Source organism: Xiphophorus hellerii, chromosome 20 (genome assembly GCF_003331165.1).
Source record: "Xiphophorus hellerii strain 12219 chromosome 20, Xiphophorus_hellerii-4.1, whole genome shotgun sequence".
Taxonomy (NCBI): domain Eukaryota; kingdom Metazoa; phylum Chordata; class Actinopteri; order Cyprinodontiformes; family Poeciliidae; genus Xiphophorus; species Xiphophorus hellerii.
This window is the reverse complement of record NC_045691.1, coordinates 17,540,756-17,553,273: the sequence shown is the minus strand read 5'-3', so window position 1 is coordinate 17,553,273 and position 12,518 is coordinate 17,540,756. Positions and strand designations below refer to the sequence as shown.

Genomic DNA, 12,518 nt, shown 5'->3' with positions numbered 1-12,518 from the left:
CTTAAAAAAAATAAATAAATACATAAATAAATAAGACATTAGCTAAGTTGAAATCCAGCTCACAAATGCAAAAGCTGATCATGTAAACATTATTTTATAGCTAAATAATGTCTTAACCATGTTCAGACAGAGCAACTAGATGGCAATAATTAGACACGGTGGTGGCAGCATTATGTTGTGGGAATGATTTGATCACTTTTTATGGATTCAATATTTTTTGGTTGTATTTTATGTTGTGGTATTATGAAAAATAAAAGCAGTTTGTAATGTACTGTGTAAAGAATTGCATCTCATTTCATGTTGCTAAGCTGATAATTTTACTAAGGTTATTTTGTGCAGATTTCAGATTTTACCTTCCAGTTTTATTTACCCAGAAATTACAGACATTAAAAAGGGCAAGAAAAAATGGCCAACATTCAAAACACAATATGAGGCTGAAAACATTGCTATCTGAATCTGAACATATAATTCAAATTATTATTTTATCCATTTTTACTGAGCTGTTTACAGAACCGCGTCACATTTTTCGCCATTATTATTATAATTTTTGCAGGTACTGTACCTTTAATTATTTTACTGTGTTTATTTCTATGGATTTCAGCTTTGACTTACCAGAGTTTTTGACCCAGGAAGGACACACATTTTTATTTTAAATCCTCCAAAGGTTAGCTTATTATTTCCTGCGTTCCCTTTTAAATAAGATTTGAAGGAGGGCTCACCCTCAGGTCAGCCAAACCAGGGAACATAATGCCTCTCGGCATATCACATGCCCACGAGTCTCTCTGCGGTTTCACTGCAGACCGCAAATAAATCAATTTGTCATGAGCTTCTGTTTAGTAACCAGCTATTTCAACAATTTCAGCATCTCAAACTTTCTTTTAATGTTCCAGAGCTAGAGAAACGGGACAGAATCCACATCTGTTTTCCAGCCATACATCATTATTATACGCTGTTATTAATGTTCAATTACAAAACCTGGAAGCACATGTTATCAAAGCAGTGCCAGATGTGTGCGGATGTCTGTAAACACGCCTTGTGTGTTTAATCCCGTTGCATTTGCACATTTGGAGAGTAAATATGATGGCTCCACTTTAGGGAAACATTTGAAACCTTTCCAGCAGTTCGGCCCCCCCTCCTCCTCTTCCTCCTCCTCCTCCTCCTCCTCGTTTAGTTTCTCCCAGAAACGGCGCAGCAGGGCGCCTGTTTGAGGGCTCAGCCGCGCCTCAACCCCTCGCATGAGAGTTTTACAACGAAAGACAACAACTTGGAAAGTGTTTTCCAGAGGAATTACAGAGAGACTGAACACTGAAGGGGGAAAGAAGACTCGGAGATGAGATAGCCTCTATCCCCCCCATCCTCCTTCCTCCTCCCGGCTCGGACGGCGACGCTCGGTGCCGTTTCTTTCCCGGATGATGTAAGTGTTGTGTGACCGGCTGAGCTCGGATCATCATTACCGACGTTTTTTTTTTTTTTTTTTTTTTTTTTTTTGTGGTTGTCGGTACGAAGGCAGTGCGCATCTTCACATTTCCGCTGGATTGAGGATCAGCGGGACTTTGCGCGGAGTTCATCCGGAGGAGGCTCCTCACCTCGGCGATGATGAGCGCTGGTAGGTGCCCCGACTAACCCCACACCTCTGGAGGTGTTTCAGTGCCCTTTAAAGTTATTATTTGTTTATTTATTTTGAAAATAGTCAACTGGGAAAGTTTTCGTATGTTTTAATATGCGAACTACACCAACCAAATTGGCAGATGAAAAGTTTTTTGTTTGTCATTTTTAGAAAAGGGGGGGGGAAAAGTCGATGCTTTGCAAAAGTATTTACACCGATATATGTTTTTTCCACATTACAACCATAAGACGATGTGGATTTCAAGTTTTATCACGATAAAAGTAACGATGAAAACTGTTACTGTTTTTAAAACTGGTTGTGACGACACTGAAAAAAATAAAACAGGTGATCAACTTAAAAAAAATTGTGTATTGGTTACAAGTAATCAAATTAAGTTGTTTCCAAGTAAACATATTAAGTTTACTAAGTTGTCACGATAAACAAGTATGTTTGACAAACTTTATTCTATTACATGTAACAAAATAAGTTTTGTTAATTTGTTATGGTTCCTTTTTCTTTTTTCAGTGTCCTGTTAAACTTTTTCTGTGTTTATTTTTTTAATCATTAAAATGGTAAACAAGACCAATTTGTGCTTTTAAGATCACCATCTAATATTATATATACACCAACCAAAGTGATAGTTTTTTGGTCTTATTTTTCTCTATAGAAGAAGAGAAAAGAGGTCAATGCCTTGCTAAAGTATTCACACCGCTAAAAGTTTTTAAAAAAATTTTTTAATCTATTTTCTCACATTATAACCGTAGAGTACACTTCAGAGGGGCGATATGGACTTCAACTTTTATCACCATAGTTTGTGTTAAGCTTTATTCATTACTTCTTTTTTAGGTAATCATCTGGCTGTGACTGTACACTGAAAAAAATAAACAGGTGATCCACCCTAAACAATGTGTTACAAGTAATACATTTAAGTTTATTCAAGTAAATATATTAAGTTGTCATGCTACACAAGTGTAAACAAAGTAAGTTTGACAAACTTAACTTGATTACATGTAACAAATTAAATACATTTTTTAAAAGTTGGACCTCCATTGGTTTTTTTTCAGTGTAGAAAGCCACACAAATGTTCTTGTAACGCTTTTAAGACACCAGTCACATAAAGAAGCATGGTTCTTATCACTAAGTTTAACACAGTAACTGCATTTAGTCATATTTTCAAATTCATTGACATTTGTTCATTGATTTGTTCATTGATGCTCTCAATGAACAAATAGTGGAGAAAATTGTACAACTGACAATCAATAATGTTTTGGGGGCATTTAAAAATCATTGATTGGAATTTACTGTGACAATAACAAATCAAAATTCTTATAATTAATTTCTCAGGTTAAATAATAGTAAGATAAAGGCCACAGACTGACATGATAAATATCATAAGCTCAGTCGGGTTGGATGAGGAGCTGCAGTGAACATCTCTTTTTAACTTTACCACAGATTCTCAGTTGGATTTTGTTCTGGACTTTGACTGGGCCACTGTAACTCATGAGCATGGTGTTGTCTATACTGTAGCTGTACTAGTAGCTCTGGCTGTATTTTAGGGGTTTTGTCCTGGAAGATGAGCCTCTTTTTCTGCCTGTAACAGGTTTTCTCCCTGGATTGTAACATCTTTAGTGCTTCCCTGTCCCTGCTGGAAAAAAAAAAAAAATCATTCCCACAGCATAATGGTGCCACCATTAAGTTTTATGACAGTGATTTCTGCCACACATGCCATACATTTTGCATGTAGACCAGTTCTTTCACATCTGCTGTGCTCCTTGTTATTACTGATGCTGCTTATTCTCTAACATACCTCAGATAGTTTTACAGAGCTCCTGAACTTACACTGAGATTAAATCACACACAAGTAGGTTACTAAATATAATTTATTCATTCTTAACCGTTATTTTTTTTTTTACTATATTGCTTGCTAGATTTCTTTTGTACTTTGTAAATGTTTATTTTTACTTCTGCTGAATTCTGTTAGTACTTCTTCTTCTCATCCAAAGCATTCCATGGCCTTGCTGACTTTGACAAATTAATCTGAATCTGAGTCTCTTCTGAAAACTCTTGGTTTTATTTAGGGTTATTACAGTACTAAAGGTTTGTTGCATATGCACAACAACCCTTATGTATTTTTATTTGCAACATATTTTAAAAACGATGTGTTCATTTGAGTCCACTGTGCAATTATCCATTACTTCTTATTGTTTAAATCATAAAAAAGCTTTATAAAAGTACATTGACGGCGCTGGGAGGCTCAGTGCGCCGCGTGCAGAGGCTGCGGTCTTCAGCTCGGTTGTCCTGGGTTTGATTTTCGCTTCATTTCCTGTATGTCTTCCCTTCTCTCTCCTGCCTGCTTACTGTCCAGTAAAGGTCACTAGATTTTAAAAAGAAAAGAAAATATATTTACATTTGAGGCTGTAGCTTTACAAAATATGAAAAAGGTAAATGTTTATTAGTTTGAACCCATAAGGATACATGTTAAGTAAATATATAACTGACTATATTTGCACTGTGACGTGTGGAATAATTTAATAGACTGAATTAGTGATGATTTAATGTGAAAAATCTGGCAACTGTGAGGACTCTGTTGGATGTTTTTTATGAAAGTTCACTTGCAGATCGCTACAATTTTTATCTTAATGTAAAACATAAAAAAATCTTCTGCTTTCAGTCACCGGCTGATTTCTTCATGTCATATTTTTCTGTCAGACTTTCTTCATGTCTTCAACGGCTCTTCAGACGTTTTCGAGGTCGTTTGAAGTTTTCATTTGCAGTTTATTTATTTGTTTAATTTTCTCCAGTTTCATTTTCAGTTCTGTGTCTGGTCATACAAGCCTGCTGTGCAACATGTGTTTAAAAAAGCGCATCATTAAGAAATAGGCACAAAACAAAAAAACTATGTGGCATTTTAATCAATTATCTACACATTACTTTTCAGCTAATTGCTGTTTGTAAATCTGTTGATTGGTGTTAAAATGTGTTTTAATATCATCAATTATTTTTAATAATTGATGATTGTTAAATCATAATAATTTAATAAGAGTCATAAGAGCAACTTGTGTCTTTGCAAGAGGCTGTTCGTAGAAAAGTGATTAAATGTCCACAAAGTTAATTTGTGTTCATCTCACAAGTTCATGACTAAATAATTCACAAAGTAGAGTCAATTTAAAAAAACAACTTTCTATATATATGATTAATGGACTGTCAACATAAAGCAAAACTGTGATTTTTTTTTAATTAACTGTCTAAGAATCAAATGAAACATATTTCAAGATGAGATTAGAAAAGATTGGATCAAAGTTTGGCTGCTTGGAAACAGAATATAAAACAATCAGGACTGGAACTCACATCCACAGTAAAAAAAAAAAAATACAAATAACAGTTTGACATTACATCAGATTAAATAAAAATATCGAAGATTTCTTAATCAGTTCAGTTAAATTCAGAAGTTCACGTATGCTAAGAATGAAACAATATGAGAAAACCTGGATGATGATGCCGTGGCAAGCGGTAGTTTAAGAAAAGAACTCACACTCAAAACAAAAGATAAACCAAACAAAAAGAAACAGCCAAGATATGTGATTTAAACGTCCTGAAGGCTCAACTGTTTCTGCTCAAACACCCAAACACCGGACACAGTAGTGCCCCACCATCATTCTGACATCATTCTCTTTCATCAAAGTGTTCATATACTTAAACTGTGGATAGATATTGTGGTTTGATTTAAATGATTATAGTTTCACAAAGTAGTAAACATTTAACAGAGTATTGTGTTTTACACTTTAACCCTTAAAAGTGAGGAAACCTTCACTTTTAGCATGAGCAGGGTGCTTCATCTGTACCTTGACATATTTCTAATTGCTCTTTGTGAATGAAATCCATGCCTAGACTTCAGCTCTTTAATCTGGGAACATTATAGCTGCAGGAAAATATAAATGCCAGATGGAGGTGCTAAAGTGATCACAAAGACTGGATGTTGATGACATGGAGGAACTTTTTGTAAGCAGCAGGAGAAAAAGATTTTGTCGCTCGTAAATGACGTTACTGTCTAAGGCATTTTTAAGGAGGAGAGTGAAAGCGAGCAGCGGACAGCCATGCTGTTGTAGACAGGAAGAGCACATATTTGCCTCCCGGCTTCATTGTTTTACATCTGCAGGAACAAGATCTTCATCTCACTGACATATTTAAAAGCACGTCTGAATCGGTCCTGCAGCTGAGCCGACTGCATCTAGATAAAAGCTGATCAGTGGGGATTTATCTGATAATCACCCGGAAGTTGTCAGTCAACATCAAGAAGAGCAAATCCATGTAAAACCATTACGGTAATCGGACCTGTTGAAGTAATGCAGTTATCAGTGACATGCTGTGGTTTTCCTGCCTTACAGGTGCAGCCATGTGGCAGAGGATTCAGATTTGCTGCGCTCTGTTTGCGTTGCATTCAGCGGCAGCGCCTGCACACATCAACCGCCTGGCGCTGTTCCCTGACAAGAGCGCCTGGTGCGAAGCCAAGAACATCACTCAGATCGTCGGGCACACAGGATGTCAGCCGCGCTCTATCCAAAACAGGTCAGGACGAAGGCCCTCTCTGTTTGTCCGACCAACAGGCTGAAAGACAACAACAGCCTCACACAGCTTGTTTTGTTTTAAATTGTTCCGTTTGTTTCTGCTTTAATTTGATGTACATTATTTTATTCCCAATTTTTATAATAGTTTTCTTAATATCGTTTTATTTTATTCTCAATTGTTTATTTTCATTTAATTTTGATTTTAATGTTTGTACTCATTTCTTGGGGTTTAGTTGAATTTCATATTATTTTAATCTTCATCTTATTTTTTTCTTGTCTTAGTTTTCATAAAATAATGGAATGTTTTCTTAAACTTAATTTTTATTATTTATTTTATTTTTGCTCTTAACTTGCTTTCTTTCATTACCTTTATAATTTCGCCACATGTGTTTATTGGCGTCAGGACATTTTACTTTTCTGTTTTATTGGTTTTAATATTTCCTTTGATAAAATGTCTATATATAATGGTAGAACAAAAAAATTAATAGCCTTTACAATAAGGATTGTGCAACTTTATTGCATTAAGAAAGTTACATTAAGAGCCTTTCATGTGCAAATCATTTTATACTTTTCTCTAGATTTGAGTACAGGCTCTATTTATGGTAAGCAGTTTTCTCCAATGAAGTCACACAGACTGCAAAACAGCAAGATAACCGATATTAGTTTAGTAAAACTCTTAAAGATATCTGTGGAACATTTTCTTTTAACAAAGTTTTGCTAAAGTTGAAGTTTAATGGACAATGGAGCAATAAATATTCAAAAATAAGTTTTGGATTTCTTAAGCTGACCTATTTAACTTATACATAGCCCAAATTAGATTAGTTTCTGTTTCAGACATGCCCTACTTTTGAATGTTTCTTGTTAAATAAATGATTTTATATGTTGGATATTTTGAGGATAGAAATCAATGTGTTAAAAGTTCAAAAGCAAAACTTACATCCTTCATTTGTAGGAAATACTCACTTCATTCACCTGAAACCTGATGTCGGTTTTACCATCCGAAAACTCTCGAATGACCACCATTTGTGGAAAAACAAGTCTCCATTTTGTGAGTGTGTGTTTTCCCCGAGGCCTCTGAGAATCCTCAGGCTTTGTAAATCAGTTCAGATTTCAGGCGCTCTGTTTTTTTTCCCCCTGCAGCTCTTGCTTACACAGGCGCGAGCGCTTCGGTCGACTCCAGCACATCATGTCTGTGGGGCAGGCACGTTCATGCACTCTCTCCTCTTTGTTGTACAGAGCCTGTCTGGGCCAGTGCTTCAGCTACAGCGTCCCAAACACGTTCCCACAGTCCACCGAGTCTCTGGCGCACTGTGACTCCTGCACGCCTGCCCAGACACAGTGGGAAGTGGTAAGAGTTATTGCGCATTAGCTCGCGTAGCGCACTGCAAAAACACAAAATCTTACCAAGTATTTTGGTCTAATAAAGTTTTTGGCCTATAAAAAAATTTACAGGGTCCACTGGAAGATTATTTCACTTTTAATAAGACATTTTTTCCATAAGTGAAATAATCTCCATTTTGTGAGTGGAATTGGTACTTTTTAAAATTAATATTAAGGAATTACTGACTTAAAACAAGCTCATATTTCCTGCTGAAAAGTTACTTGCAAGTTTGCCTTATTTCAAGTGTACTAAAATATTTGCACAAGAAACTAGACCAAAAATACTTGGTGATGTTTTGTGTTTTTGCAGTGCAAATGCACACCAACACTCGCCTGTATGTGAGCGATGAGGTGTGTTTGCTTCTTTAAACAACCGTAAGAGAAAAAGCATGAAAACAGTCTCAGTAGATGAAGCAGAGTGTAGCATTTTATATTCTGCTAAGGCAACTCAAAACAACTTGTATTCTTCTACTTTTTTATTCTCACTCTCTGTGTTGGCTTTAGGGTACACACAGACCTGTTGCCATAGCAACAGTCTGACAACAGCTCCTCTAGCTCACACAGCAGAAATGACTTTCATGTGTATCGGATTCAACACCAAAAAAAACGCAAACATTTCCTACATAGAGAACAGAACATTCAGTCTGTTACAGTGTTTTATTTTCAGGCTTGTTGATGTTTATTTCACAATTATTAATAAGTGGTTTTCTGAACACAGTGATGGTTAATTATTTAAACACCTGGTCTACTGATGGTCTGTCAGAAGGTAGGTGTGTGGGTCGCTTCATTTATTTATTTATTTTTTTAAACTGAACCGATGGGCTGCACAGTGGCTCAGTTGGTAGAGCGGTTGCCTTGCAGCAAGAAGGTCCTGGGTTCGATTCCTTTCTGCATGGAGTTTGCATGTTCTCCCTGTGTATGCGTGGGTTCTCGTCCTCCCACAGGTTAATTGGTCTGTCTAGGTGTGAGTGTGTGTGTGCATGGTTGTTTGTCCTGTCTGTCTCTGTGTTGCCCTGCGACAGACTGGCGACCTGTCCAGGGTGACCCCCGCCTCTCGCCCGGGACGTTGGTTGTCTTAGCGTTGAAAGTTAGTAGTCTAAAGGTAAACTGAGTAAAAACCCCTTTGGAACTACCTATATGCTCTTATTTTGGTAACTTTCGAGTGAGCGTAGCTATGGTAACGGAAGGAGACGGATAACCGCAGAAAAAGTTAACAGCAAAACAGAAATAAACGATAAAAAGGATCTTAATTTTACCTTCAGTCGATAAGGGAGCAAGGTTAGTAATATTGCGTCCCTTTTCCTGTTATATGTTAACGTGAAAAGATTAAATATTAGCGTATTTAATCTTAAATACGCTTATATTTAAGATTTAGCGCGTTATGCTAAAACCAAGAGTCATCGTCGGGTTAGCCGGGGGCGGGATCTTGCGCGTGTGACGTCACGTTTCAACGTAGATATTTGAATCCAGAAGGAAATCGTCGTGAAAACAAAGTATTGGGGGGTGGTGTAGTTTGGAGAGCTGCCAGGTAGACATGACATTAACCCTCCTGGAGGTGAACACAGACAAGAAGAAAAAAACTAAATGCATTGTCAATCACTTTCCCCCTGTCTGTGTGGAAATGGATGCCTTTGTCTGTGTAAATGATTGTTGTTTCAGGACTTTTAATCTAATTGAGTCTGAAGCAAAGCAGAGTCGGTTCTCACGAAAGAAGAGCCGGAGCTGCTCCCTGATGCTCCGGCTCTCGTTGAAATGGCTGAACGATCATTTTCAGGGCATGAGGGAAACAGAGAGGGAGGGAGGCGAGTTGTGTGAGGTCTGGAGAGCCGGCTGGGTTTGTGTAACACAACCATCCTCAGCAGGTCTATACGCCTGTCATAGCTTCATGTTAAAAGTTGACCAACTTTATCTCTGTTTCACTGAGTGTCATATAGGCCTTATTTCAAGGCCTATAAGGCCTATTATTTCACTATGAAATCAGTATGAAGTCAGTGAGTCAGTATGAAATTCTCATATCATGGTAAACTTAAGCTGTGGCAATAGTGCTTTTAGTGCTTCTGTGTAGTTAAAAAGAACTGAATTGGATTTCTTTATTTTCCAAGACTGGAAAAAGGAACATATGAATTTTTTTTTCCAGATTTAAGGCCTACAGTATTAAATAAAGTCTGTTCCCCTTTAGTCTTCATTCCATGATTTCTTTGTAATTTACTTTCTTCCCTTATTTGTTCCTTATGTTAATGTTTTCTCACTTATTCCCTCACTGGTCTTTCCTTCCATGCTTGTATACCACCTCTCTTCTTTCTGTCCTTTCTTTCTTGTTTCCTAATTTATCCTTTCCTAGACTCCGTTTCTCCTCTGTTGTGTTGGTGTCCTTTATGTTTCAGGTTTTTTGTTTTTTTCAGGTATTAAATTTCGCGTCTCTCAACTGTAGAAAAATCTCCCATAAATTCACACAGAACTTCAGTATTTTGTATTTTAATGTGAAACTAATGAACTCTGGCATGTTGAGCTTGGTAAAGTGTGAAGGTTTAACACAGATTTGTTTTCTTCTTTAGAAAATTCTAACTTTTCTTTTTGGGTATATCTATTTTAGTATGAATGTCATAGACTTCCTGGCTTCTTCCCTGAATAATTATTGCCTTTCAGTTTGGGAGGATGTGCTTGTTTGACACTCTTTCCAGTTTTGAGTGATAGATTGAACATTGCTTCAAGTTTATGGATATTGTTTTTAACTTAACTCTTTAACTTATTTGACCTTCTGCTGTTTTCCTTGGTCTTCCTGATGCTGTTTGTTTACTAAAAAACCTCTGAAGCCTTCACAGAAGTAAACATGATTTTTACTGAGGTTAAATTACACAACGGAGGGCTCTTCTTAGTGACTAGGTTATCTCTAAAGCCAGTCGGCTGCATTGGATTTTATATGGAAGTGTTAGAGTAACTGGGCTGGACTCACCAGATATTTAGCAATACTGTAAAAACATTTATAAAACTATAGACCATGTTCCTAACACTTCAAAATGTCAGAAAGCAGGAAAATCAAATATGGCTGAAATGATTAATCAGATTAATTGCATTGAATCAATTATTATAATAATTGTTTAGTAGCTGATTAATAGTTACCTAAAGTACACAGATTCAGACAAAAAAGCTGAAATAACAACATATTCACATTTGCAATTAAGCAAAAGCTGTACAAAAACATATATTTTTGCATTTAAAATATAAAAACCCTTTGTTTGTAAATATGTTCTAACCAATACTCCTCAAGTTGCAGTTTTAGCTTCACCTGGTTCAAATTCTGTAGAAAAAAATTTTAAAAAATCTGTTACTAAGCAACTTTAGCTGTCCATTTATTAATCAGTTAATTGAAAAACTAAACAGATCCGTCCTGCACTGTGTTAGTGTTCAGTCAAGCAGAACGGCCTGAGCTTTGCACATTCACTTTTTTAAAGATGCACCTTTTGCTACCAATGATCAAGCATTCATAAAGGAATGCTATGTTATTGCATTTTAGGAAATAAATGTTTATTTTATTATTTAAAAGGGGGATTTAATTGTGTATTTGCATATTTTAATGTATTTTATAGAAAAGGCTCTTATGATAAATCAGCAGAATGTGCCTATTGTTTTATTTGATTGATCTATTACTAAAGTAATCGCTAATTTCAAGTAACAGTCAGTTATTAAAAAATGGCAACAACTGTTAAACAACATAGAAAGAAACTCTGAACTTCCACAGGTGTGTTAATTTGCGTCAATGCGTTTGCGTGCAGGTGACTCTGGAGTGCCCCGGCAGCGAGGATTCTCCACGCGTGGACAAGCTGGTGGAGCGGATCCTGCACTGCAGCTGCCAGTCCTGCAGTAAGGAAAGCGTCCAGGAGGGGGCGCTGATGCAGCTCTATCCAGCAGACAACACCCTGGATTCAGCTCCGTCTCTATCCGACCCCCTGATCGGAGACCCGGCCCACTCTCTGCCCCACGCAGACAGCCTGTCTGACAAGCAGGCCCACCCTCTCGCGCACCACCATCCCACGCTGCCCCACGCGTCAGACGGAGGCTAGAGCCACAGCTGTAATGACTCTCTGCTCGCCTTCGCTCCTCCTCCTCGCTGCTTCCTCTGTAGTATCGTTACGGCACTTTGAATCTTTCTTTGAAGGCATAAACCTACAGAGCCGCGTTATCAGAATGAGCTCACATAAACACTACGCACTTGTGTGTTTTCAGTAATACACGCAGAGGCCTGATGACTGTAGCCTGTTGATATACTGTAGGGCTTTTATTCTGCTTTGAGTGTAATAAATGCTCTGTTTGGTAAAAGTCTCCTGTCTTCTGTTCATATGAATTAGTCAGAGTTCGTCTCCAGCCTGGGAAACACTGCAAGTTTGATTTCTGGGTTTTAAACATTTGTATAAGTATTGAAAAAGAAAATAAGAAATGTGAAGATATTTTTCTATTTTTATACTTTATTCCAATGTTGTCTAAACATTGTGTCCTTTCTTCCTTCTGTTCTTCCCTCTACTCTGTATTCTTATTTTTTCCTACTTTGCATCCTGCTTCCATATTTTCTTCCGTTCTTTTTTCCTTTTTGCCTTGTATCTGTCAGTCTTGCTTTCTTACCTGGTATCCTTTCTTTACTTCCTTTATGTCCTTCTTCACATCCTTTCCTTCTTTACCTTGTATCTGTTCTGTCTGTCCTTTCTTAGTGTCTTGTCTTACTTTTACCTTGTTTTCTTTTTTGTATTGTTCTTTCCCTCCTTTCTTCCTTGTTCTCTTGCTTCTTTACCCTCTAGTCTTTCCCTCTGTTTATCCTTCCACCACCTCTCTTCTTTCTGTCCTTCCTTTCTTGTCTCCTACTTTCCTTGACTCCTTTTGTCATCTCTTGTTCTGTTCTTCCTTACTCTCACTCGTTCCTCTCTACTTTGTGTTTTTTGCTTGGTTCTGTTTGACTGTTTTATTTTATGAGTCTC

General features: G+C 37.1%; 1 protein-coding gene across 2 annotated transcripts; it reads left to right on the top strand.

Moving 5' to 3' along the window:
• Positions 1–1,170: 1,170 nt before the first annotated feature.
• nbl1 (NBL1, DAN family BMP antagonist) lies at positions 1,171–11,871 on the top strand. Of its 2 annotated transcripts, none has more exons than XM_032550439.1 (4): positions 1,171–1,606; positions 5,992–6,172; positions 7,408–7,519; positions 11,325–11,871. In XM_032550439.1, the coding sequence occupies exons 1-4, from the start codon at positions 1,594–1,596 to the stop codon at positions 11,610–11,612; spliced, it is 594 nt and encodes a 197-aa protein (XP_032406330.1). In that variant the 5' UTR covers positions 1,171–1,593; the 3' UTR covers positions 11,613–11,871. The 2 variants fall into 2 exon arrangements, with proteins under 2 accessions (XP_032406330.1, XP_032406331.1); XM_032550440.1 differs by lacking the exon at positions 1,171–1,606 and adding an exon at positions 5,664–5,914.
• Positions 11,872–12,518: the final 647 nt, after the last annotated feature.